General features: G+C 53.5%; 1 protein-coding gene across 3 annotated transcripts in view; it reads right to left on the reverse strand.

Moving 5' to 3' along the window:
• Nucleotides 1-4,287: 4,287 nt before the first annotated feature.
• SLC5A11 (solute carrier family 5 member 11) overlaps nt 4,288-27,483 on the reverse strand; it is a 60,232-nt gene continuing 37,036 nt past the window's right edge. For all 3 annotated transcript variants that reach the window (XM_081132551.1, XM_081132552.1, XM_081132553.1), the window contains 9 exons: nt 26,422-26,502; nt 22,922-23,127; nt 13,884-14,019; nt 8,766-8,873; nt 8,277-8,427; nt 6,762-6,930; nt 6,147-6,362; nt 5,381-5,549; nt 4,288-4,588 (listed from right to left, as the gene is read on the reverse strand). In XM_081132551.1, coding sequence (XP_080988677.1) covers nt 4,383-4,588; nt 5,381-5,549; nt 6,147-6,362; nt 6,762-6,930; nt 8,277-8,427; nt 8,766-8,873; nt 13,884-14,019; nt 22,922-23,127; nt 26,422-26,502 — 1,442 coding nt within the window. In that variant the 3' untranslated portion in view covers nt 4,288-4,382. The remainder of the gene's footprint in view (nt 4,589-5,380; nt 5,550-6,146; nt 6,363-6,761; nt 6,931-8,276; nt 8,428-8,765; nt 8,874-13,883; nt 14,020-22,921; nt 23,128-26,421; nt 26,503-27,483) is intronic.

Consider the following 27,483-nt stretch of genomic DNA (forward strand, 5'->3'; position numbering starts at 1 on the left):
AAAAACTGGTGTGTGTGTGCGTGTGTTCACTTAACCAAAGAAACTGGGTGGGCCACCTGGGACCTCACTGTGACTGGGGAGACGTTCGAAAGGATAGAAGACCACAGCAGCGATGCCAGCCACCAGGTGCCCTGGAGACCTCTGGCCTGGCTTTCCCTTGGCAGTGTTCCGGGGGTAAGGCCCTTCCTTTGCTCTCCCCAGTCCTGACACCCTTCTTGTCCACCCAGAGACACACAGACTCAGGTGGCCGAGCCGTCACTCTCCATGGGGTCCCGTTTTCCAGCAACTGGGAGGCACCTCTCTCCCTGGACAAATGCTGGGGAAGTGGAGGAAAGGGAGGGAGGTCGGCGGGTGGGCTGGCGAGTGGCTGTGTGCTGAGAGCCCCTCCCGCGGTGCCTTCCTGGCCAGAGGGGGACGTTCCTTGGCAGTGACAAGAAGGGCGCTGCCAGCGTTGCTCTGAGCCGTCCCACCAATGGAATTGCCTGCTGGGCGAGTTGTGACCTGTCCCAGCACACGCTGGCCCTCCCCACACTATGAATAACCCGGTGTGGTGCGTTTACTTGAAAAGGACAGTCCCTTCCTCCCGAGTCCCTGTGCCCCGAAGCACTCCCTACGTTAATTACATGGAGAAATGTACCTACAGCCCGCATCCCCTGTACGCTAAAGTTACGACTTGCTGAAGGTTCACTCCTTGTACGCCATCCACGAGTGACTGCCTGTGCTGTGGAGGAAGCGGCCGTCCATCTGGCAGCACTGCCTGTCCGTCCGTGTTGAGCTCCTCCAAGGAGCCTGCTGTCCGCAGGCCGCACCTGCAGCACCTGGGTGACACCCCTGTGTGCTGCTGAGAGCCCGCACTCAGGAGGAAGCTGGGGTGAGGGCAGGGCCTGGGGACCACCAAGGCCCGTGGTGAGCACCCCCAGGACGTAGCATGTGTTTCACCTGATTCTGAACTTCAAGCCCCACCCTCGTTACCCTCAGAACATCACTCGGTTTCCACCCTCCCGTCGTTTACTGCGATCTCCCTGCCCCAACAGCTCTAGTCTCGGAAAAATGACTTTGCCTGTGTGAGTGTGAAGACCAGATGGAGGCTGCTGTCCACCTTCTCGACGGCAAGTCTGGCGTGAGGGCTGGTCTCGAGTTCAGGGCTGTGAAGGCGTCGTGGTGGGAGCTTCGAGATGCCTCGGCCGGCTCACCCTGCGGGGTGGCCGCGTGGCCGCACGGTCCTGGCACCGCACACAGCGGAACTCCTCGGGCAGACTTCCGTCTTCCCAGACCCTTCCCCACCAGCTCCACCTCCACCTCCACACTGTTGCTACATGACAAATGCCCACAAACTTGGTGACTTAAAAGAGCACACACTTCTGATCTCAGTTTCTGCGGGTTGGGTCAGGCACAGCTGGCTGGGTCCTCCACATGCCTCAAGGCTGTAGTCGAGGTGCCAGCCAGGCCAGGGTCCCACCTGGAGGGCCCACTGGGTGGGGAGGGTTCCATCCTGAGCTCCTTCAGGTCGTCGTCAGAACTCCCGTCCTCGTGGTTTTGGGACGAAGCTGGAGGGCCCTGGCTGCTGGCTGGCCATTGTCTGGATGCCACCCCCCCCCAGGCTGCCTGCGGCTCTTGCACACAGCTCCCCCAGTGTGGCTGCTGCAGCAAGAGTGTTACGCGGTTAGTGTGGTCATTGGTTGCGCATGGACATCGCGCCCCCACGGAGACTGGATTCTATGGTTAGGAGGGGTAGGGCTTCCACAGAGGCACGCATACCGGAAGTGGGGTCACTGAGGGTCATCTTGGGGTCTGCCCATCACATGCATGAAAACATCATCGCAAATGACACATGGGAGCCAAAAAACTCATCAGGGCTCTGATTTCACCCTCTCTCTGTGTATGAATTCAGTTTTCACGCACATCACTGAGTTACAGTTGAGTGATCCAGAAACATTTGCTGTTTCATGGTAGAAGCTCAACACTTCGGTTTTCGCACGAGGACTTGGACTTGAAGCCAGGTCTCACAGGTAGCGCCAGGTGTCCTCTGGGTGGTCCCCGAGGGCTTCCTCTTCTGTACCTAGGCCAGACCTGCAGCCCCACCCTGAGTCACAGGCATGGCCTTGGGGTCCAGGGCGCCTGCAGACGAGCACCCAGGCAGCAGGAGAGACGGCAGAGGCAGGAGCAGTGGCGGCGAGGTTAAGGGGGAGCGGGAGTAGGAAGGGCCTCATCCCCGTGCTGGAACTTGTCAAGGGCAGTGGGGGCTGGGAGGGACGAGGGGAAGGACAGTCGATTGTATTTCTGTCCTCAAGGCTGCGGTGAGAAGGTGAACAGGAGCGGGGCCAGACCAAGCAGGAGAGCCTGAGGGAAGAGCCACCGCTGGCCTAGGTTAAGGTGTACACACTGTTGGTTAGGGTCGCAGACTCAGCGTGGCCTGGTGACTGACCGTGGGCCCTTCCCACAGGGCTGATCACAGCAGCTTAGAGACCGTGGTGGTCAAGGGGGCCTTTGAAGTTGCACAGTTCCCAGAGGCCAAAGGACGGGTGACTCTCAGCCTTCGGTCACCTCTATAAGTTTAGATCTCAAGGAGGTAAGTTGGTGCAGAAAGAGTTGCTGTTCCTGGGCCATGGGTACCTGGGCAGGGATGGGCAGCCGTGCCAGGGAGGGGTGTGGCCTGTGGATATGGGGTAAAGAGCCAGGCACTGTGCCAGGCATCAGTGTGCGTGACGTACAGCCCTGAGGAACTTAGCTCCCGCTGGAAGACAAGTGGTCAACGAAGTGACACTGGCTTTGACCGCACATGTCATGGTGGGAGTAGGGTGGTCAGGGAGGCTTCCTGGAGGAAGTGATCTTTAAGCAGAGGCTAGGAGTTAACCAGGGGATGAAGGAGGGGTGGTTTAGGCAGAGGGAAGAGCAGAGGCAAAAACCTACTTACTGGATATTTGTGACCATGCTTATGGGGCCCACTGTATGGGAGCCACTGTGCTAGGCCCCGAGGCAGGAAGGTGTGAGGTGTGACCTTAGCCCACGAGGGAGAGTGGCCCAAGTTGAAGCTGGAGAGCGGCCTGGCCATCAGGGCTTCACCTGGGAGTCTGGGAGGGCACTGGGGGAGCCTCGGCTGAGGAGCCCGGGGCTGGAGAGCAGGTGAGACCAGGGGCGGGAAGGCCAGCCAGCAGGGAGACGTGGCAGTGGCCCGAGCGTGCGTGGCGACAGCTCCGTGAAATGCACTCCTGACCCCAGCCAGTGCTCTCGGTGAGGCAGAGCAGCCTCCGGGGCCTCCCCCTCCTTCGGCCCTTGAGAGGAACACTCAGCCTCCCTTTGAGCCACTTGCCCCTGACACCAGCGCCCACACAGGCCCTTTCCCAGGAGGGCGGGGTGTGCCCTTGTCAACCCACAGCTCTCACTTGCACTAGTGTGGGAAAGCCAGGCCTTCCGCAGGGGGAAGCCCCAAGCTGATCCACTTACCTTCAGGCCAGGCTCATCCAGATCCTGGAGGAGGGCATCAAGATCCCTGAGGGACCAGGTGAGCCAGTGTCTCCTCAGCCCCAGGGTTTCCTGCCCATGCTCCTTTGAAGTCTGGAAACCGGGTCCCTGGAGAGTCTGTGCATTCTTCACTTGTCAGGCCAGTAAGTGGTTCCCACGCACCCCTCAGCCCCCCTTATCCCAGGACGCTAACAAGCCCATGCTCTGGGCTCCCAGAGATGGTCTCGGGGCTGATTGTGGGCCTGCCTGGCTCTCAGCTGTCTGTCCATGTGGCAAACGGCCCCTACAGGTCTTGCCATCAGGCTGGCTCTGCACAGAGCAGGTGACAGCTCTTCAGATCAAAAGCAAGCCCTCGGCCGGTAGAGGTGCGTTGTGGAGTTGTCCATCCTTCTGGCTGGTGGTTTTAGAGAAGCATCCTTGTGGGGAATTAAGCAGAGACACAGGCTACTCAGAATCTGGGAAGCGCACACAGCTCCCCAGTTTGTGGATAGCAGGAGATTGTAGGGCGCCGACTCGGGTGCGTTTCACAGCGACCTCATCAAGGAGCAGGTTTCACAGAAAATCTTCAGCGCGGCCAGCTGGAGTAGGAGGGAAGAGACAGACCGCAGGTCCCATTCCTGGTTCCTTGAAGGTGCCCAGGAGACGTGGCTGCTGTCAGGCTGGAGGTCTCGGGGATCCCTGGCGTCTGCACCCCTTGAATTTGATTGTGGCTCTTGCACATGAGCAGGAAGAAGGGAAAACTAACTTCTCTCCCGTTCCCTTCTTAGAAGAAAAGAGCTGACTAAATGCCATGTTGAAAATGGCCCATAAACACCCTCGAAGCCTCATGGTAAACAAATGAAGCTTTATTTTTTCCCTTCATTAAAAAAATGGGGCACTGAAAACAAATTGAGAACTTGGACCCCCGCGTTCAGCCCACACTAGGCAAAGTAGCCCCAGAGAAAGACGCCACAGCCGATGCAGAAGACGAGGTTGATGTCGAGGAGGGCTTTCACCGCGGGGCGCTCCTCCAGGGACGCGATGATGGGGTCCGCTCTGGGCAGGGGCTCCGCCGGGCCCTTGTCCTCCATGCCACACAGCCACAGCATGGCCTTCACCATCCTGGACGGCTTCTGGGTCCCCTCACCTAAAAAGAACCCACACAAAGGTCATCAGGGAGGGCACGTCTCCCAGAGAGGAGGAGGGGGCGAACCCGCGTGTTCCTGCACTGTGGGAAGCACCTCTGTCCCTGTTCTGGACGGTGCTCACTGACACCCTAGCTCTGGGAGGCGGCTTTGTTCCGGAAAACTGGTATGTGTAGACTCCACCGTTTTTCAGGCCCCAGCTGCCTGTGGGGCCAGGCAGGTGGTGTACAGGAGTCAGGGCCACTTCACATATTCAACATGTCAAAAGACTCCTCACCTCCACCAGGAAATATTCTCATTTTTCTTGAAACCCATGGCCTATGGCCTCACTTTAGGTTGACATGGGTTCAGAGCCACACATTTTTTTAAGGCCGTGTGTTTAAGACCATGATAAATGACAACCACCGCCTCAGGGTCATGGAGGGGCTGGTGAGGACCTTGGCCAACTGGAGGGCACATCGGGTCTAATGGGCCTCTGCTTATGACTCCAGACATGGCTCCCGTGCAGAAAGGTGAGCCAGTGTTGCCAGGTCTTCCTGTTTTTCAAGAGAAGATGGAAATCTGGGATGTCGTGTGAAATCTCGACCAGTGTTTGCTAAATTGCCCACCCGAGGCGTCTGTTGAAAGTTACTGAGGAACCAACTTCTGGCTGCGGGCGAGTGGGAAGGGCCGGCCTGGAGTCGGAGCCCACCTTCCAGGTCTGCCCCTTTCTGCCGTGTGGTTGGCTGGGGACGTTCCCCCGACACACGGGCTCCTCGAGGCACCTGCTGTAGCCGAGGGGAGAGGCTACTCACAGCTGTGCGGTTTGGACGCGTTTTCCTGAAGGGTCTGGAGCTGCAGGTCACTGCTGCTGGCCCCCGCCGGCCCGTTCAGGGAGAGGGTGGGCGGCAGCGGAGGTGCTGGTGGCACCGGCTCCTTGAGGACCACGGGGTCATGACGAGTGAACCAGGTCAGGCGACTGACCTAGAGAGCAGAGGTGGCTGTGAGTGGGCGTCACCCCTCCTCTATGCCCTGCCCAGCCTCGAGTGCAGTCTGCTCCCAGTCACCCCTGTCCCTCCATGCCCCCCGAGCTCTAGCCCCCCACATGCCTCAGAACCCACTCGTTCCCCCACCTTTCTTAACTCTAACTCTCATGTTGGGGTCTAGCCCTAGCCTCGTGCTTGTCCCCAGAGCTCAACCCCAGCCCTGGGATATTGTGGAACCCAGGAGTAGGCCGCTCAGCTCAACCATTTCTCTGGCCACAGGGACCGACTGGGTGGGTGAGCATGTGTCGTGAGCTGACTCCATGGCTGGGAATCAGAGCTCTGCTGGGGACGCTGGGGCAGAGCTGTGCTGCTGCTTAGTGAGACTAAGAGGACAAATCCCGAGAAGCAGCCAGGCCCCGCTCGGGGCCTGAGAAGAGAACTGGCGGGAGAGGCGGGTTCTGATGGTGTGTTCCAAGCCCTGAAGCCAAGCGCCTCCCAACACTCGATGCTGGACTTCAACTTGACCAGTGTGGGTCCCTTTCCTGTCACTTGCAGTGAAGGGTCTCAATGGATCCAGCACCAAACCCAGATGTACCATCTCCTTGGAGGGTGGCTCTGTGAGCCAGCTCACGGCAGACATGGTGACGAGGGTGACGGCGGACAGAATCATGGAGAAGTAGAGGTAGTGGACGTCCTTCACCACAGAGGGACGCTCGTCGGGCTGGTGACACTGCGGCTGAGTGTAAATGAAGTCCAGGACCAGCCGAATCAAGCCTAGGAGAAGGCCCAAGATCAGACCGGCGAAGGCGCCCTGCAAACCAGAGCAAGGCCATCTTAGTGACGTGCTGCACCGCGGGGGCTGGCCCGGGCCTCCAGGAACCTCAGCGTCTCAAGAGCTTGTCACCGCAGGGGCCAGTGAATGGAAAAGTGTGGGAGCTATCTGTTTACCTTTTACATATAAGGAATCAGTCACATGTAACTTACTCGTGCTTGTTCATTCAGCTCCCCTGTTCATGAGAAAGGGCATCCAAATAGACCCCCCAGAGCTTTTTTTCAAAGCCAGGTAACACCCTCCCTGTATCTTGCCCCACAGAACTCATCCTCTGCATGACACCCAAGTCAAGACACCCTCAGGTCCCCTGCCCAGTCCCCACCTCTCCCCTCCTCGTGCAGCTCTGGGCCTCGCCTGGCAGGGGTGAGCCACGCCTACCTTCTCGTTGCTCCGCTTCCAGAAACAGCCCATGATGAAGACCACGGCCACAGGCGGCTGCAGGTAGGAGCTGATGGACTGGATGTAAATGAAGAGCTGGCCGCCCTGGCTGGCCTGGATCACGGGGATCCAGAGGATGGAGACCAGCACCAGCAGCAACACAAACACCCTGGCACCAGCGAGAGACCCACCGTCAGTGCCTCCTCCCCGAACATCTCCCTTGTTATTTTTATAGCTTCATGAAGGTAGTTACCAGTAACTTTGGGTGAATCTTTCTAGCTTTGTGCAGCCATCACCACCATCAAATTTTAGAACATTAGTCACTCCAAAGAGCTCCCCCTAAACAAGCGCCTCTCTGCCCCATCTCTGCAGGTTTGCCCCTCCGGACATGTCACAAAAGCGGGATCACAGTCTGCGTGTCTGGCAACTGGCCGCCTTCACTTGGCATGCCTTTGGGTTTCATGCATGCACCATGTATCAGCATCTCATTCCTTTTTACTGTGACAAGCATTCCATCGAATGGGTGTGCCGCCCCATACCCGGTGTGTCTGTCCCTCGTGCGCACACACTAGGCTGTTTCTACGAGCTGCTGCTGTAAGAAATGCTGCTGGGAACGCCTGTGGACAAGTCTCTGTGCAGACTTACGTTTCCTGTGCAGGGCTGCAGTTGCTGGGTGCATGGTAAGTCTGTGTTTAGCCGTTTAAGAAACTGCTGCACCCCTCTACCTTCGACCTGCAGCGCAGGCAAGTTCTGATTGCCCCCCTCCTGCCTGTCCTTTCAGTTATCGTCATTCTAGTAGGTGTGCGGTGGTGTCTCGCTGTAGTTCTCTGGATTTCAGTCTTGTTTTGTAGATTAATCTACGTTACAAGTCCTTTATCAGATACATGTTTTGCAGATTTTCCCCCAACCTGTGGCTTATCTCTTCATTTTCTTAATGATGGCTGATGGACCACTGTTTTCTTTTATAGCTGTGCTTTTGGTGTTGCACTGAAGACCCAAGGCTGAGACAGCTCTGGGGGCAGAGCCCCAACGTGCTCATTTACATGTACTTTACATAAAATTTACATGCCACTCAATACGAGTCCGAAATCTTGGTAGGGAAACCTTTCCCGCCAAGCCCAGGACACCCTCCTCCCTTTTACCTGACTAACCGCTGTCACCCTCGGGTCCCAACCCCGTTGGGGCCGCCCCCCGAACCGAGGTCTGACCCCCAGGCACAGCACCGTTGGGTGGTAACCGCCTGGCTAGTCACCTTCTCCAGCTCCATGAATACGGAACTGAGTTGCTGCTTTTCATTGCTTTATGTCCGGCATCTGGCACATAGTAGGTGCTCATCCAGCATCTCGTGAACGAATGCATGACTTACACATGGGGTCCTAAAGTACCTCGTCTCCGCCATGGGAGGAGGCTGAGCCGGGGAAGCCACTGGCTGGATGTTGCCTCCGGGAGGCTCAGCTTCCCCCTCCCGGCACCCGGACAGGTCCCCCGGCCCGGCCCCACCCAAGACGAGCTTACCTGCCCACAATCATGAGCTCCTTCTCGGACGCCCGAGGCCGGAGGTGGTTCCAGAGGTCCATGGTGAAGATGGTGCTGGCACTGTTAAAGATGGAGGTGAGGGAGGACATGAGAGCCGCCACCATCACCGCAATCATGAGCCCGCGGAGCCCTGGGGGCAGAGGGAGGTCTGTGGGCTCGGGCTTCTGCTCACAGCCACTGCCTTCCCTCCTGACCCGCGGCCCCGGGCCCACAGTCAGCCGGCCCCGAGGCTCACGTCTGAGGAAGCAGACTCGGGGGTGGGAGCCACGAGGAAGGGCTCGGGGAGTGGGGTGGGCAGAGCCCCTGCCTGGCCAGGGCCTGGGCTTCATTCTGGGGCCCTGGCTCTGGGGCTCAGTCGCTCAGCCCAGAGCCCATTGCCTCCCACTACCACCCCTCTTGTCCCTCCCTCAGATCACAGCCCAGGCAGTGTCCTCCCTCCTGGTGCTCCAGGGGGCGAGGGGACGTTACCTGTGGGCAGGAGCTCCAGCACGAGTTTGGGGTAAGCGATGTCGGAGCAGCCGGAGGGATTGCCGCAGACCCTCCGGCAGATCTCGGGATCCGCACAGGCCACTTGATCTGCGGGGGAGACAGGCCGGAGGTGAGCAGACAGACCCTCGGGACCCCGGGCCTGGCCCGAACGCGGCCTGGAAGTGGGATTAGGGGCCATACGTTTATGGCTCCATGAAATAAAAAGCAGCCTAGACTTTACACACCAGGACCCTCGTACCTGCCCCGTCTGAACCTCGGTTTCCACGCCTGTAAAATGTGGACAATGACAGAGTACAGTGAGGATGGACTGAGAGCCGATGCCCAACGTGCTTGGCGCAGGCCTGACACACGGGAAGTGCTGAACCTGCTCCAGCTGTTACCCCTGTAACCCCGACAGAGCCAGTCCCACAGAGCATCCCGCACCCCCTGGCCCCCAAAGGACACAGCAATGCCTCAGTTCCTCGGAGGCGCAAAGGAGAGCGCCGTCACCTGACCACACGGGAATGTTTTAAATTTCTCTTTCCCCATCTTCTCAGTAGCTCATGCAGTTCAACAGCCGGCCTCATTTTAGACTCATTCGAACCCAGCGCGCTGGGCCTGGGTTCCCCTCCCCCTCTCTGCGCTTCCCTACGGCTCTGTTCTCTCCTCAGCGTCCTGATCTCCTGCACACCCGCCTGCTTTCCTGGCGCCTCTGCTCTCATCTCTACCTATCAGCACAACCAGCACATCCCGGGCCCAGGGGCAGAGGCCTCCTGCTGGGAGGACAGCGGAGATGGGAAACTCCTAGTGTGGCTCAGAGCCAGTGCGCAGTGTTTGGGGAGAGCCTAGCTCCCACACCTTCATTGTTGTCTTCATAACCCTGTGAGGGAGACAGATCAGTTGAACCATTTCACAGATGAAGGGAACACCTCAGAGAGGGGAGGGGACTTGATGACGGTCGCCCGGCGGAGTCTGTCAGAGGCAGGACTCACACACAGGTCTCCCAGCCCATCCAGTCTTCAGAGGCGGCAGCCCGGAGAGTGCGCTCCTTCCCACCTTTAACGAGCCTGGCAGTTACCCCGTCCAGGGCCCGATCCTGCCGCCAGGCCCTTCCGAGCTCTGCGTGATGTCTCCATGGTTGGCACCTGTGTCTGAAGGCTAGCTCTCTTGTCACCTGACCCCCAAAGGACACAGGCAACTCCTGGTTGTCACCGTGTTCCTCGGCTCCTCCAACCTGAGCTAATGATGCTCAGCGCCTGCCCCCACCGCTCACCCAGCGCAGCCACCGTTACTTCTCAGGGCTCTTTTGCCAGGTGGACTCCCTCCCATAAGTAGCTCCCAGGCCCTCCCTCTGCTCCACCCAGAGCCTCCTGTCCTTCCTTATTCTGACGGCGACCCGGACTTTCCACCCACCCCCTGTGGGAAATGGGAACGATCCAGGTTAGGGTGGGCCAGAGCCCCCCCTGCTTGCGCCCGGCCCTCCCTGCTTCTCATGCGATATCGGTGGCACGGCGACCACTTAGCTGGGGCCTGAGGCTCACAGGTGGCCTCGATTGCAGGTGCCCGGCAGCATCTCCGGGTGAGGTCGTGTATTTAGCCTCTACATTTTTATCTGCATTAAAACTTCATTTAACAAATGTGAGCATTTGAAGTCCACCACAATTTAAAAGTCCAATATTGTAGCTTCATTTTCTTGTTTAATGGAACATAAGTCCTGAGAAATGACAGTGGCCTCAGGCCCTCCCTCCACTGGAAGCCCAAGGGCCAACTGGCCTTTGGAGAATCCCTCCAGGCTCCGTCCTGTCTTTTCAAGACTGGGATACTTCCCTCCATTGACATCCGCCAGTGGCAGAGGAAGCGGGTGCTGAGGCCACAACACACTGATAGCAACGACTGTGGAATAAGAGCAGATGCCCCCCAAACTCGGCTGCAGCCTTAGACAAAATTAGAACTGTGGGCCAAAAATGACACCCGATGAGAAGTGTTGAGAAGAAGCAATCTTGTTGAGAAAGATGCTTTTAAGAGGTCGGAGTTCTTGGCTTTTTATGACCCTTCTGAAGAAGTTTAGGAAAAACTTAGAAACCTGTTGCATTGTCATGGCCAGAACAGGGTAAAAAGCCTCCCCGGTGGGGCAACATTGGCCTGTGTGGGCGCAGCCTCTCGTCCAGAAGCTCGGCTCCACCGGGTTCACCGAGAAGCAGCAGCACCTCCGCTGCGTTCAGCTAACTGTCGAAGCTCCTAGGAAGGCAGCCTCGCGACACAAAGGGCACCACAGGTGCAGGGTTTAGGAAGCATGTTTGAGGCAGGAAGTTGTGTCCAGTCTCAGGAACATGTTCACCATGTTCATCGGCTGGCTCGGCTCAGGCGTAAATGAAGCCAGCATCACTCTGGCTTCTGCTCACCCCTCCTGGTTCGTCAGCCAGGGAGCAGGTTCCCCTGTCAGGCCCCCGAGACCTGAGGGGCAGGTGCCTCCAGCAGAGTCCGTGCAAACAGCACAGAACCTCCTTGTGCCAAAGGCCACAGCTCAGGGAAAGCTCCGCGACGCGAGGCTGCCGGTGAGCGTGCACACACCTCCTGCACTCGCACAACTGCTCAGGGAGACGGCGTTACGCAGCTTTCAAAGACAAGTAAATTGAGGCGTAGAGGGGTTAAACGGCACCCCAAAATCACACAGCTAGTATCAAGGCTCGGTCTCAAATCCATGGTTGATTCCAAAGCTCAGGTGGCTTTGTAAATAGGAGCCGCTCCAGACGCTTGTGTTTTACTATTGAGGGTTATTTTGCTTCTCTCTTAATTTCTACTGGAGTTTCTTTAAAAGTGTGGCCATTTCTCAGACGGACTAAGTGCAAGAGGGTGTTGTCCAGGCTCCTGAGAGCTCAGGCTGGAGCAGCCTCCCCGGGTGAAGACTGAGCGGGGAGCTGGGGGAGCCACGAAGTGGAGGAGTGGAAACAGGAAGGCCCTGCAGCGTGGCCCCAAGGCTGGCACTGAGGCCCAGGGCTTCTCCACTGCCCGTGGGCTTGTTAAACACAGAATCCCAGAGGCTGGATTCAGAAGTGCTTTGGAGCCGAAAATGTGCACTTGTAGCAGGCCCTACGGTGTGGCTGATGCTGCGGGAACCCCACTTTGAGCAGTGTGGTCCAGGCCTTCAAACACGTGCCACCCCCCCCCCCCCCCCGCACTCGCTGCCGGTGCCACAGGCTGCGCTGTGCTGAGGGACACTTCATGTTACTTTTTCATGAGAACCAGACGCGTCTGTTACCTTACAAAGTCCTTAGAGGTGAGAACACCACCTTATGTTTCATTTAATAATGAGACACTGTTGATTGGCTGATCGTAAGAGCATCAGCCCGAAGCTTAAAGTGTGATTTTCTGAGAGCAACGGGAGCATGACTGAGGGGTTCTGGAGGCAGATGCACCTGGATTTAACCCTGGCTCACCCACCCCAGCCATGCGACTTCTGGCGAGTCACCTAACCCAGGACTGGGGTAGAGCCTCTTTTTCCCTTAACCCACGGCCAGTCCATCATTGTCTGGTTGGCTTCACTCTAAAGTACATTTTCACACCATCCATGTGGATCACTGTGGCTTCTTCCAGAGGATCCCTGCCCAGCATCCCCTGTGGCATCTCTCTCTGGATTTTCCCCACAGCACTTGCTTAGCACAATCAGTGAACATCTCATTTATCTTTCTACTTTTTTCTTTTTCTGTCCCTACCATGGGAATGTAGGTCCCCACATAGCAGGGTCCCCAGGGTCTTCTAAAGCAAGGCCTTCTAAAATCAGCTCTCAACACTGTTGAAGACATGGGCAAATAAATAGTTGGGTGAATTAGCTTTTCTGAGCTTCAATTTCCTCATCTGTAGGTGAAAATATTAACAGTGCTCACCCCGTAAGGTCTGGAGGCATAAAGGAGATAGTATGAGAGTAAAAACTGAGAGTGAGCACGTGTACAGCATGCTCCAGGCGCCAGGACCTGCGCGGAGCCTTAGCAATGTTACCGCCCTTCTACAGGCTAGGGCAGAGACCAGCAGAGACTAAGTGGCTTATCAGAGTCCAGAACTAGTATGGCAGAGCCAAGGGCCAGGCCAGGGTTCAGGCGAGCCCTCCCCATCCCCCCCTCTCCATGCCCCCCTCTCCATGCCCCCTCTCCCCTGGCAGACTCCATGCAGGGACCGGCATGGCTCTAAGGGAACATTGAATGTTGGCTCCTTTGAGCCACATTTTTGATCATATCGTGAGCCTCGCCCAATTGCTGCGACTTTCCTTCAGGTCCCCACAAGCCCCAGAAGTCAGTTCTCCCTCCCGTCGGGCCTGTCCCAGCCCAGTGCCCCTTCCCTGGAAACCGGGCTGGTGGCTCTCGGCTCCTTCATGTATCTGGGCTCAGGGAGCAGCAGCCCAAGTCCAGCACCACAGACAGCTCCCTGCCTCTGCCCCAGCTGCCCTCCGGATTCTTTCTGTCCTGAACTACTTCGACAAAACTTCTGGACCCCACAAAGGACCATTCCTTCCTACCGTTTGCCTACCTCTGTGTGACACAGTGTCGGATAAGGCACAGGGAGGGGGCGTCCGCCTGGCGCTCCGCTTAGAGAGCTCACTGTAGAAAGCGAGGAGCCTTCTCCTGTACAGACCCCGCTTCCTGACACCCAGTGACCTCAGGGCATCCTGCCCCAGTCCTGTTTAATCCCCACAGCCCAAACCTCATCCCTTTACCACCCCCCAAAAAAGATAAAAAATCCAAGGCAAATACTCTAAACACTTTGCTATCCCTGATTTCTGTTAAGAAAAGTACCCCTGAAAGGGTTCCGTTGGGCCAAGTTGCCAAACCACGGGCTCAGACATGAATGCGTGAGAGGAGCTCTCAACATGAGAGGTCGGGACCTGGCTTTGAAACCACGGATTTAGCCTCATTTGTGGCTTTGAAAAAATAGAGTTGAGGCAAGGCCCCAGGTGGGTATCCACTCCATCCGGCCTGGGTTTGGGGGTGGTGTAGAGCCCATCAGTGCCTGGATAGACCCCTCAGTGCATCACTAGGAAGGGCCTTCGGCCACCAGCAGTATGCTTCAGACATGTCACAGGGCTGAGGCTCAGACCATGGCCTCTCCTCCCAGCGGCGCTCTCACCTGGGAAGAGCACACGGCTGATCATCCCGGGGAACACCATCATGAAGAGGGGCAGCACCTTCAGGTACGCGGCCATCAGAGAGCCTCCTTTGGCATGGGACAGGTTTTTGGCAGCCAGACTCCGCTGAACGATCACCTGGAAGACAGTGGGTGACCAGGAGCTGGGACAGCTTTCTCTTAAGGCCTCTAAGAGGCATAGTCCTGGTAGGCAGTGGACTCAGACCTCGGATTGCTGGCTTCTCGTTGTGGAGGATCTCTCCTCAAGCCCTGTGGTCCAGCTGGGGGAGCTAGGACTCTATCCCCTGCCCCTTCCCCACTCCTTCATTCCGGGGTTGGATAGCTAGGCCCCCCACCCCGCCCCTTCCCCACTCCTTTATTCCAGGGTTGGAGAGCTAGGCCCCCCATCCCGCCCCTTCCCCACTCCTTTGTTCCGGGGTTGGGTAGCTAAAACCCCCACCCCACCCCTTCCCCACTCCTTTGTTCCAGGGTTGGGTAGCTAGGCCCCCACCCCACCCCTTCCCCACTCCTTTATTCCCGGGTTGGACCTGGCCAGTTAGAGTTCTCCACAGTTTCTTCCCTGGCCACCGTGATTGGTTAAGAAAGAGCATGTACCCAGTGCAGGCCAGTTCTAGCTCCACGTGGCTTTTCCTAGAAGGGACAAAGGAAAGGGGCACGCCCCCCACCCCCAGCCTCCACCGGAGGGGCTCGCCGCGAGGGCAGCCCAGGAAAACCAGGAGCTGGAGAGACAGAGGAACAGTTTCCATGACACAGTCTGAGCCTCAGTCTAGCTGTGCCAGGAAACTGGCAGCCCGGGTTCAAATCCTGCTTCCCCGCTTCTCCGCTGTGTGGTCATGGGCACACAATATTCCCCCTCCTTGCCTCAGCTCCCCGATCTATAAGATGGGGAGAATATTAGGACCATTTTGACAATGAAATGAAGCCAAGCCACTTAGAGTATTTAGAGTGGGGCCTGATCAATAGTAACTGCCCAATAAATACCGTTACCATTGCTACCACCTCTGCCCCTCCCCACCCCGGTCACGGAACTTGAAGAAAATACTGGCAAATAAGGGTCCTCACTAAGTCAGCAAAGGCTCCTTGATGGAAAGAGTCGAGAGGTAGGATCTGCCCCCAGTCCCGCTCGACCCCCGAATGATGTTCAGACTCCTCAGTGCAGACGTGCACATCTATTCGGGGGGAAGCCTTGTGTTCGGGGGGCATTTCACCTCCAGAGTCCATGGACCTTGGCACACTGTTGCCAGAAGACGTCAGAATGAGCGAGGACAGTGTCCATCTGCAGTAGCAGTGGCACAAACTGAGCTTTTGGACAAGTCTCGAGGGCAGACACCTGTGCCCGCCGAGTACACCCACTCGGCCAGTCAGAACCGCAAAGAGCGCTGGTCACAAGCCGCCCCCCAGGCTGAGGAGCCTGCTGTTCTGTGCCTGTCAGACCCTCGAAGGAGCAGGAGTCAGCTGGCACTGAACGGTAACCTACGCCGCGGCTGGAAGGGCGCCCAAGAGGAATGGCCGCGGAACAGAGTGCGAGGCGCAGGGGCCCTCGCTGGGCCCCGTCCTCGCCCCGGCGGGCATCCCTCACGCAGCTGCCTCCTTTCGCTCTGCCTGCAGCAACCGCGGGCAGACCTTCCCTTCACTGGGGTGGAAGGGAGCGGGGAGACCTGTCGGGGAGAGGCCACGGTGGAGGCCTGACGGCGGGCCGTGGGCGGTTCTCTCACCCAAGGTTCTGGATAAACCCGAGGGAAGTCCATCCCGGAGGTGAGTTGGAGCAGATGAGCTGAGTGGTTAGAAGTGCAGACAGACCCGAGTGTGGATCCGCTCCACCAGGTCTTTGTGAGTGTGGACAAGCTCCTTCAACTCCACAGCCCTCAGTCTTCCCATCTTCCAAATGGGGATCATCACAGGGGTTTTGAGGTGCCTAGCACTTCTTATGCAGAGGGAACACTAGTGATCATGGCATTGTCGCTGCTGCTGTTGGGTGAAACCGGAGGAGGGAGTTCACATAGGTCACCAGGATGGAAGAGAGCGAGTGAGATCTTGAGCAGAGCCGCAGGCCCCCAGCTCAAAACCGTGAAGACAGCTGACACCGGGCTGATAACCGAACAGGAGGCTGGTCTTGGGGGACACCCGGGCAGGTGTAGCGGCTGTGGCTGGTTTTTAGGAATGAGTGTGTTGGCCTGCAGTGGAGGGGACTTGAAAGGACAGAGGCAGAGAAGCAAGAGCAGGGAGGCCAAAGAGACGCCGGCACTCGGGTCTTACAGGAGCGAGGACCTAGGAGAGGGGCAGGCAGGGACTGGCGCGTGGCTGCCAGCGGGGTTGGGATGTGTGGCCTCTGGCCACGGCACACAGTAGGCCTACGTCTTGTCCTGAGGTCTCCTCCAGGGCTCTCTGCTGGGTGGGGTAAAGCTAGGCCTTGCCAAGATTTACTCCCTCACAGGGCATGACTTGCCCCAGGGTGCTTCCTGCCAAGGAGCCTGGTCCCCACCGATCCTCCTCAGCCTTCGGACGGGCCCCAGGAGCCGGAACTCTCTCCACCGCTTGCTGAGGCTGTGGGCCCTGGCGCACCTGGAGAGGCCGGAGGCCGCGAGGCTCCCAGCCCCTTTCCACGCCGGCTCAGTGGCCTGTGGACGCACAGGAGTAACTGTGTCGTTGCCGTGGCGATGCTGTGGCGAGCGGGACGGCTGGAATTCTCCCCTTCGTCCTGCGTGGACTTCAGTGCGACAGTCCTCCCCCTCCTTTTGAAACCCATGCCCTCTTCACGTGGCTACCGTGTCATCTTGGGCACGGTTGCCAAGTCCTGGGGCCAGCGCCTGACCCCAGCTAGGCCGCTCAGAGCCCCTGCACTGCAGTTTTGGATTTGACATGGGGATCGGCAGCCTTCTCCTGCTGGTCTCAGTGGGAGACAATGAAGTCAGCAGAGGAGACAATGATGTCAGCAGGTGAGAAAGAAAGACGGTGGTGAGGGAAGGGGTAAGTCCCAGTTCCTGAGACCAGGTCAGTGTCCCGCCATTTGTCCTCCATGAGCTAGTGAACCCCCCCCCCCCGCCTTTTCAGAGCTAATTTAGGTGTGATATTTTTCCTATCACTTGCAACCAAGGCACAAATCACACTTGTTTGGATGCTGCAAGAGAAAGACTCTGAAATGTGGAATAGGCTTATCTGAGGGAGGTGGGAGCAGTGGGGTCTCTCTCCAGAGCTGGGAAGTCGCTGCTGTTGTTTAGTTGTTGCCACTGTTATCTGTCATTTCTCAGGACTCCGAACATGCACCCAGTGAGGCTCAGGTCACGTGAGAATGTGGTAGCGAGACATAAGTGTATCGGAGCCCGTGGAATACTTAGTGCTCTGTTGGGTCCACAACAGCTGCAGTCCTGGCTGGTGAAGCAGCTGCAGTCCTGGCCGGTCCATCTGGAAGCAGCTGCAGTCCTGGCCGGTCCATCTGGAAGCAGCTGCAGTCCTGGCCGGTCCATCTGGAAGCAGCTGCAGTCCTGGCGGCCCATCTGGAAGCAGCTGCAGTCCTGGCTGGTGAAGCAGCTGCAGTCCTGGCCGGCCCATCTGGAAGCAGCTGCAGTCCTGGCCGGCCCATCTGGAAGCAGCTGCAGTCCTGGCCGGCCCATCTGGAAGCAGCTGCAGTCCTGGCTGGTGAAGCAGCTGCAGTCCTGGCCGGCCCATCTGGAAGCAGCTGCAACCCTGGACGGTGGAGCAGCTGCAGTGCTGGCTGGTCAGTCTGGAAGCAGAGCACTTTCCGCTGCAGAAGCTGTGACTGAAGAGACTCCTGGCTTTTACTCCTGGAAGTACAGCCTCCAGAGAGAATTTAAGACACAGCTGAGAAGTTTCAAGACAGCTGCGCTGCTTGAGCAAACAAACCCCGGGAGGAGGGTGTCACCTGCACAGCAACGCCCAGGCTCAGTCGTGTTCGGGAAACGGGCTGCATTAAAATAGGAAGATGCTTAGATCAGTGACGGGCAGGGGGACCAGCACCAAGAAATGTTCGCGTGTCATTCCTCTTATCAGTTGTTATCCACCTCTGCGCAGGAGATCAGAGCGAGCGCTTGGTCAGCGAACGAGAGTGTCCCCTGCCTGTCTTCTGCTCTACAGGGAGCCTTGCGGCTCCGGCAGAGGCGCAGGTCCGGGGCAGCACCAGTCGCAGTGAGCAACGGTCTTCGGACTCTATGGACTCCAGCTCAACAGCAGCACCTGTAGTCAAGACCACGGTCCTGGGTTCACGGGGGGCTTGGGTTTCTGCACCTTCTAGCCCTACCTGGCACTTGGAAGGAGGTCGAGCCCCTTTGGATGAGTCTCCATATTCTTGAACAAGTCAGGGTGGGCCGGAGTGGCCTGAGGGGTCTCAATCGACACACAGGGCAATCGGTGGGAGCCAGCGAGCTGTGTCCAGAGCAGCGACATAAACGTAGTAAAAAAGTAAATGTTTTTAATGGTTTGTTTATTAACTGTCCATGCAACGAAAGCACTGTGACCGAATTCCTTGTGCTTCCCTCTTTGATAACTATCAGGAACCCCACCTAACAGGAAACAGGCACAGAGACACTAAATCGTGTCTCAGGGTTCTGCCGCCTAAACAGATTCTAGGTCTGTTCAATGCGGAGCCCATGCTGTTAGCCTAGACCTGACCTGTCTCCCAAGGGCTCTCCCACCTGAGATTTCTGAGGAGAAGGGGTCTGTCTCTTAAAGGGGAGGTGTCCAGAATTACACAGTCACTGGGATGGTACTTAGCTCTTCATGGGGAGGCGTCCGACCCCTGTGGTGACCAAGCGTTATTCTTAGCAGTGTCTCCTATTTTATTTTATTTTATTTTATTATTTTAATTTAATTTAATTATTTATTTATTATTGTTTTCTTTTAAATTTGTATTTAATTTATATTTATTGTTGAAAGTATTACAGATGACCCTTTTTTTCCCCCATCGATCCCCTCTACCTCGCACCCCCCATTCCAGGCCTTCATCACACTATTGTCTGTGTCCCTGGGTTATACATATATGCATATAAGTTCTTAGGTTAATCTCTCCCCACCCACCCCCACTTTCCCTCTGAGATCCCTCTGTCTGTTCCATGCTTCTATGTCTCTGGATCTATTTTGTTCATCAGTTTATTTTATTTATTAGATTCCACATATGAGTGAGATCATGTGATACTTGTCTTTCTCTACCTGGCTTATTTCACTTAGCATAATGCTCTCCAGTTCCCTCCATGCTGTCTCATAGGGTGAGGGATCCTTCTTTATAGCTGCATAGTATTCCATGGTGTGAATGTCCCACAGCTTTTTTATCCACTCATCTACTGATGGGCACTTGGGCTGCTTCCAGATCTTAGCTATTGTAAATTGCGCTGCTATGAACATAGGGGTAAGTTCCTTCTGATTGGTGTTTTGGGTTTCTTAGGATATATTCCTAGAGTTGGGAATGCTGGGTGAAATGGAATTTCCATATTTAATTTTTTGAGGAAACTCCAACTATTTTCCATAGTGGCTGCCCCAGTCTGCATTCCCATCAGCAATGGATCAGAGAAGATGCTTGATATGACTTCACTCTTCTTCAACTTGCAGACACTTGTTTTGTGTCCTAACATGGGGTCTATCTTTGGGAATGTCCCATGTGCACTTGAGGAGAATGCTTAGTCTGCATCTTTGGGGCAAAATGTTCTGTAAATGTCAATTAAATCCATCTGATCTAGTGTGTCATTTAGAGTCACTGCTTCCTTGTTGATTTTTTTGTCTGGAAGATCTATCCAGTGAAGTCAGTGGGGTGTTAAAGTCCCCTACTGTGACTGTATTGCTGTTGATCTCTCCCTTAAAGTCCTCCAGAAGTTTTTTTAAAATATATTTAGGTGCTCCTATATTGGGTGCATATATGTTTACCAGTGTTATATCCTCTTGTTGGATCAATCCCTTTAGTATTATGTAGTGACATTTATTGTCTCTTGTTATGGCCTTCATTTTGAAGTCTATTTTGTCACATATGAGTATTGCTAGCCCAGATTTATTATTATTTTTTCATTCCATTTGCATGGAAAAATGTTTCCATCCCTTCACTCTCAGCCTCTGTGAGTCTTTTGTTCTGAGGTGGGTCTCTTGCAGACAGCATAAATTTGAGTCATTTTTTTTATCCATTCAGCTACTCTGTGTCTTTTGACTGGGACATTTAATCCATTTATATTTAAGGTTATTATTGATAGGTATTATCTACTGCCATTTTATTTCTTTATGCCTATGTTTCTCTCTCTCTCTCTTTATTTCAACTTCTTATTACAGTCCCTTTAACATTTCCCACAATGCTGGTTTGGTGGTGATAAGCTCCATTAGCCTTTTTTTTTGTCTGGGAAGCTCTTTATCTCACTGTCTATGTTGAATGATAGCCTTGCTGGATGGAGTAGTCTTAGTTTCAGATCCTTGCTTTTCATTACCTTGAATACTTCATGCCATTGCTTTCTGGCCTGTAGAGTTTCTGATGAGAAGTCAGCTGACAGCCTTATGGGAGCTCCTTTGTAGGTAACAGATTGCTTTTCTCTTGCTGCCTTTAAGATTCTCTCTTTGTCTTGAAATTTTGGCATTTTAATTATGATGTGCCTGGGCGTAAGCCTCTCTGGGTTCTTCTTGCTTGGGACTCTCTGTGCCTCCTGAACTTGTGTGACTTTTTCCTTCACCAGGTTAGGGAAGTTTTCTGCCATTATTTCTTCAAACAGGTTCTCTAAATCTTGCTTACTTTCAACCTCCCCTAGCACTCCAATGGTGTGAATATTGTTATATTTCATGTTGTCCCACAGTTCTGTTAAACTGTCCCCCTGTTTTTTAATTGTTTTTTCTTTTTGTATATCTGATTGAGTCATTTTTTTTTTCTACCCTGTCTTCTAATTTGCTGATTCGATCCTCGGCTTCCTCTAATCTGCTGTTTATTCCTTCCAACGTATTCTTTATTTCTGCTATGTCATTGTTAATCTCCTTCATAGCTTCCATATCCTTTTTCATGCTGTTGCATATCCTTACAATCAGTATTCTGAACTCTATATGTGATAGATTGCTTATCTCCATTTCACTTACCTCTTCTTCTGGACAATTCTCTTGTTCTTTCATTTGGGGCTTTTTTTTTTTGGTCTCCCCATTTTGGCTGCCTATTTGGGTTTGTTCCTATGTATTAGGTAGGCCTGCTAGGACTCTTGATCTTTTTGGAGGATCTCTGGCGCAGGTCAATGTCAGACGCTGTTTGGGACTGGCCTTGTGTACCTTGTTTGGAGCTATCAGTGATCCACAGCTTGTGGCTTCCTCCGTTTGGGCTGGGTGTGTTTGGACAGGACCAAGATGTGCACCAACATCTGCTTTTCCAAGCCCTGGGTTCAGAAGCAAATCAGGCAAAGGCTCAAAGCACCCAGAGATCCGTCTTTGCCTGCAGGCTGATTGTTATTCTCAGTCTCATAATGAGCCTCAGGCTGTAGACCACAGCAAGGCATAAACTCCACAGTGTGGAGCGAGAGGTTTTCCAGTGGGTGGAGCAATTGTTTCCCCCTCAGGCAAAAGCTGCCGGGATGGTAAAGGTATGCCTGAGGAAGATGTCCTCTGCATTGGCCCTTTAAGAGGGGGCCTGCATTTCCAGCCGTCTCTCCCTGGCAGATGGAAACCTGGCTGCTTTTCACAGCCAGATGGTATGTGGGCACCTTTCTCAGTTCTAGTACTCTGGGCTGGGGAGCTCAGCTTGGGGTTTAGACTCCAGAGTTCCTAGTGGGAACCCCTCACAGCTGAGATTACCCTTCAGATCTTCAGCTACTGCCTGTGGGAGCCGAGCCAGCCCTCTCACGCCTCACACTTCCTACCGGTCTCTATGCCGTCTCTACTTTCTTCCTTGGTTATGAGGGTGCTCTCCAGTTCGTTTTCAGTTGATTTTTCAGGATGGTTTTTCCATATTTTAGTTGTAATTCCAGTTTGGACCTGGGCGAGTGTCAGTCAGTGTAGTTTTCACTCAATCCACTGCCATCTTGGAATCCAGGGCAGTATCTCCTTTAGTTAAACTCTCAACAGGTCTAACTATGCAATTTAGCATCTAAAATGGTACACAAATCTGATTGTTGATGCAACAGAAAGAACAACACATTTCAGCTGCTGACATAGTCCCTGGGTTTGAAACCTGAGAAAGTAGATGGGTGCACAGTGAAACAGTTCCCACCTGTCCTGGCACCTCTGCCCACAAGTATCTGCTCTTTTTTGTTTTAGATAAGTCCAACCAGAGTTTCTTCATGCACATACAAGTAAGTGCAAATATTGGGTCTATCTCTTTCTTTTATCGAATGAGGCTTGTTACACACACTGTTGTGTCTTCTGCTTTTGTCATGTCTTTTCTCACACAAGTTACATGCCTGCCAGCTGTGCCTTCTGCTGTGCTCTGCCTGTGCCCTCTGCTGTACCTTCTGCAGTGCTCTGGCTGTGCCCTGGCTGTGCTCTTGGTGTGCTCTGGCTGTGCTCTCTGCTGTGCCCTCTCCTGCCATTGCTCTTCTCTGCACAATCACACAGAGCGCTACTCTCCTCCCTACAGCCTTGTTGAACAGTAACTTCCAGGCACATCTCCCCTCACCACCTTATTTAAAATTGCACCCGCACTCCCACACCCAATCCCTCTGTCCCTGCTCTGCATTTTTAATGCCACTTACTGCCTCTGCCATTGCACATAATGTATTTACTGTCTGTGTACCCCGCTGGAAGCAGAGCTCCAGGAGCTACCGAGAGCCCTGCCTGATTCGTTCACTCGTGACTTCTAAGTGCCTGGTACATAGACGATGCCCGGTGAGCATCAGTGTTAACCTCCCGTTAGACTGTACCCTCTCTTTGCTTACTGGACCTCCCCAGACATTCAGCAGGGTGTATTAAACTTCACCATCACCTGGGCGGAGCAGGAAGTAAGACAGCGTGTAGAGCGTGGAAAGGAAGGCGTTATCAAGGGTGGTGGGAGAGAAAGGCAAATGAGAGAACAGCAGGAGGGCCCAGCGCCCGGAGTGAGCTGCAGGGCGCAGCCGGGGCCGTACCTGATCCGTGCACCAGTACCAGAGAGACGGCATGGACATTCCAAAGAGGATCCCGGGCCACGGGAGGTCGGATGTCAGCGGGTCTCGGAAGATGTGGAAGGCATCTTCTCGGGGCAGCCCGCAGCTGCTGTTTTCAGTTCGGTTGGTGGCCAGGGCCAAGAAATACTTCTCCATCAGGCCTTCCAGCCCTCCAATAGCAGCAAAACCTAGACATGGAGGAAGCCATGTGCCAGGAGCTCAGGTGGATCCCCAGCAGTGATGAAATAGTTGGAGAGCGTGAAACTCCACTCAGAGTCCAGTAACCAAGGAAAGGTAGCGTCTTAACGGTTCTCAGCCTCTCTTTTTAATGCTTTTGGTAGTGAGTATAGAATGCTTCTCAGAATAATATTGCTAAATGTGTAACACGAACTGTGTAGGATTGTAAAGGAAACCAAATATAGGAAAGGCAATCATCAAAACATAAAACTACTGTGAGAGCCCGACTGGTGTGGCTCAGCAGTTGAGCATCGACCTAGAATCCAGGAGCTTGCCCTTCGATTCCGGTCGGGGCACATGCCCGGATTGAGGGCTCGATCCCCAGCAGGGGGCGTGCGGGAGCGATCATTGACTCTCTCATCACTGATGTTTCTATCTCTCTCTCCCTTCCTCTCTCTGATATCAAGAAAGACTATTTTTTTAAAAAACAGTTTTAAAAAAAACAACTAATAACTTTTTATTTGCCCATTAAGTAGTAAAACCTAGCAGGAGATCTAAGAACAATTTTGTTTCAAAGTAGCCCTGAGCACAAACAAGATTTCAGTGCATCAGCATCAACTGTAAGAACATCTGGATGAGAACACCTGGGGTATCCGGTGTCAAAGCCATGGATATGGCTAATACTGCCCTGGCTTATTGCCTACATTTATAATTGGAAAATGCTGAATTTCAATGATAGACTCGTGAAAATAGAGGTGAAGTTTTTTTTCTTGTTTCCCATCCAAAGTTCACAAATGCCCCAAGTTCTGCCCACAGACCCCAGGTTATGAAACCTGCCCTACGAAAGCATCCTTTCACCTTGGAGACTCTCAGAATCTGCCAGTTCCTGGTATCGCAAGGGTGGTGCACGTAATTTGTGAACTTGAGCAAGGCTTCCCCTCTCTGAGGCTCAGTTTCCTCATCTGCTAGTGGGTAAGGTGGCGCCAGCCTCCCAGGGCTGGAGCCAGGGCTCGGGGACACTGCACATGAAATACACCGTGTCTGGCACGAGCCTGAGTGACTCTAAAAAATAATAAAGCACTGTCTTTTGGAGTCTGCTTCTTTTCATTAATTGAAAGGATTCAGAGTTACCCCAAAATAATGTTGCTCTCACCAGATTACATTCTGGAAGGCCTTGCTTTGCTTTGTTTTGTATGGAAGACAGAAGCTTGGTGTTACCACTGGTAGGAATAGTTATTAGGGAAAAAATTATTGTGCTGATAAATTTTTGTCAAGTTTTATTTCCCTAAAAAATTATTTTGTGGTAGTGGGGGAGGTGTCAATAATTGATAAAAACAGAATCACCCCGGGGCAGGTGAGAATGAAGAAGGCAGAGCTTTGCAAACGGCCAGTGCACAGGAATCAATAAAGCGCAGGCTCCGACCCGCGGGTGTGAGTGGGGCCGGAGGTGCCGCCTTCTAGGCTCGGCTGATGCAGACGGCGGGTCCACACCCCACACTCGGAGTGGGCACCGATGTAGGAGACATCAGGCACCCCATGGGCTCAGGGTCCTCTTGGCATAAAAGAAAGTGGGTGGTTTTAACTATTTATCTGATTTCAGCCACTTTCTAAACTCCTTTATTAAGTCAGTTTTTCAGTTTCTTTCTTTTTTTTCCTATGTAGCCAGTCATGTTATCTACAAATGATAATAATTTTGTCTCTTTCTTTTCAATATGTGCATCTTATGAATTTTTTCTTGCATTAAATAATTAGAGGGCACTTTTTCTGAGTCTAACGGGATTGCTTCTCGTGTTCTTAGGTCCCATTTTGGAGTTGTTGTTGTTTTTTAAACAAATGTTCTAATTTCTTTTTTAGTTACTGGACTATTAAAATTTTCTACTTTCTCTTAAGTCAAATTTAGTAATTTATATTTTCCTAGAAAAACATGGATTTCAAGTGAGTTTTCATATTTATTATTAACACGAAGCTTTGCAATATTGTATTCTTACCACCTAAAACCTCCCTCTCTGTGCGGTTAGTCTGGCTGCTCTCATGATACTTCCCCGCTTCTCTCTCTTTTCCTGGATTTGAACTGCTGCTGCATTTCATGGTTCTCGTCAAAGAAATAGATATTGTAGTAATTCACTGTAGTTTTCTCTTTTCTAATTCACTGAATTGGGCTTTCATAGTCATGTATAGATGTTTTCCCCAGGGAACAGCTTTGATTCCATCGCTGACTGAATGTAAAATTCTCACCATCATTTCTGAGCAGAAGGTTGCAGTTTGATTCCTGGTCGGGGCACATGCCCAGGTTGCGGGCTCGATCCCCAGTGGGGGGCTTGCAGGAGGCAGCCGATCAATGACTCTCATCATTGATGAGCAAGAAGGAACCCATATTACACAGAGAGGAATAAAGGTAAGAAATACAGCAGCCTTCTCCAAAACTATGGAAACCACAAGACAATAGAGTGACATCTTCAAAGTGCTTGGAAACAAAAATAACTTATATTTACACAGCGAGAATATTTTTCAAAAATAAAGGAAACTAGAGACGTTTTCAGGCAAACAAAAATTGAGAGTTCATTACTAAGAGACCCACACTATGAGAGTAAAGAAATAAAGATATTCAGAAATAGTTAGAATGAAGGTTTATGTTAGCTTATAGAAGACTTTTTAATGCTTTTTAATCACTCTGGAAGATAGTAGACTGTCAAAAGCAAACCTGTAGCAGCGAATGGGGTTTATAACATATGCAAATATACTATCATGAAGTTCTGAAACTAAATGACACAGTTAATATTATCTGGGGACAGACAGAGATGAGTACTGTGAACCCCAGGTCCAGCACTAAAATATACTGTAAAAGAAGAAAACCGGAACCAGAGGACAAATGGAACAAATAGACAACTGGCAAATAGTAGATTTTAATCCAAGCCTATCAATAATGACATGAAGACATGAATAAAAAGATAGAGATTGTCAGATTAGATTTTAAAAGCACCTATATGATGTCTACAAGGAACCTGCTTAAAATGTAAAGACATAGATAGGCTAAGAGTAAAGTGATGAAAAAAAAACCCCCTTTTACTTATTTCTTTAATCATTTATCTATATCAATATAGGACGAGCTATTAATTTTCACTTTAAGAAAACAGCAGTTTTTCATGATAAGCACAGTTCTCTCTGCTAAAATAACCAGGCCTCAAGCAGCACTGCCCAGCAGCAGGCTTCCGACAGCGGGGCTTGCTGATCCCAGTGGTGAGAGCAGACGTCCCCGCGTGAGAGAGGTGCTGCCTCCCACCCACGGGGCCGGGGACCCCACTTACTGTAGCCCATCAGGGTGAGGGCTCCCGCAAGCATGATCACAGTCTGCAGAGCGTCCGTGTAGATCACAGCAGCCAGGCCACCTGGGAAGGGAGGGGTGAGTGCTGAGTTGAGGGTAGGTACTTGGATGGACAGGAGTTTATCTGGGTCACAGAGGGAACCTGAAAGGTCAGGACTGGCTGTGGAGATTCAGTGTTGATTGTCTGCAAAGACGGCCACAGCATCAGCTGCGCATGCCTGTTCTGCAAAGGGACTCCGCTCCTTCCACGTGGAGGTAAAGTCGATTTCTCTACCTCTCAAACGTGGGCTTGGCCAAGTGGCTTCCTCTGACTAGTAGAACATGGTGGAGGTGATATTGCGCAGCTCCCAGCCGAGGCCTACAGGGACCTTCTGCTCCTGCTCTTGCCCTGGTAGGCCCGGGGGGCCCCGTGCGTCTTTAGAAAGCCCAGTGTCGCTAACGGAGGATGGCGGCCACACGGAGGGGGCGGCCACATGGAGGGGGCGCCCGCTGACAGCCAAGCAGCCCTCCAGCCGCATGACTGAGGCCATGCAGCTGCAGCCGGCTGCTCCAGGTGCCATCTCACTGCAGGTGCCCTGAGCCAGGTGGGACCAGCAGAGCCACCGCCAGCAGACGATACATGAACTGTGGGCAACAATCAACTGGTTTCAAGCCCCTAAATTTGTCAGTGGCTCGTAAGCAGGCATTTCTGAGAGAGAGGAAGTGATGCTTGGCCACAGTCCCGAGCTCTGAATACCTTTGTCTTTAACATTAGAAAAAGAATGTTAAGTTCCTGAACAGGGTCATGGTGGTTGGCCTCAGGGGATTCTGTTGGTTTTGCCACCTAGAAAAATCTGTGATGATTCTGGACAGAGCAGTCTTTCCAGTCTCTTCCCTAACCTCCCTCCCTCCCTCGCCCCTTCTTCCCTTATCTGATGTAAACATGTTTACTCGTGGGCAAGGTCACTGTGCAATACCCCCAGCCCTGGGTGTGGTGTTCTCCTAAGGCTCTCCTTCCTCGCCGGCAGGGCCCTGTCCCGGTGGGGAGAGACCTGGCCTGGCTTCT

This window comes from Miniopterus schreibersii (assembly GCF_964146895.1).
Source record: "Miniopterus schreibersii genome assembly, chromosome: 3".
NCBI lineage: Eukaryota > Metazoa > Chordata > Mammalia > Chiroptera > Miniopteridae > Miniopterus > Miniopterus schreibersii.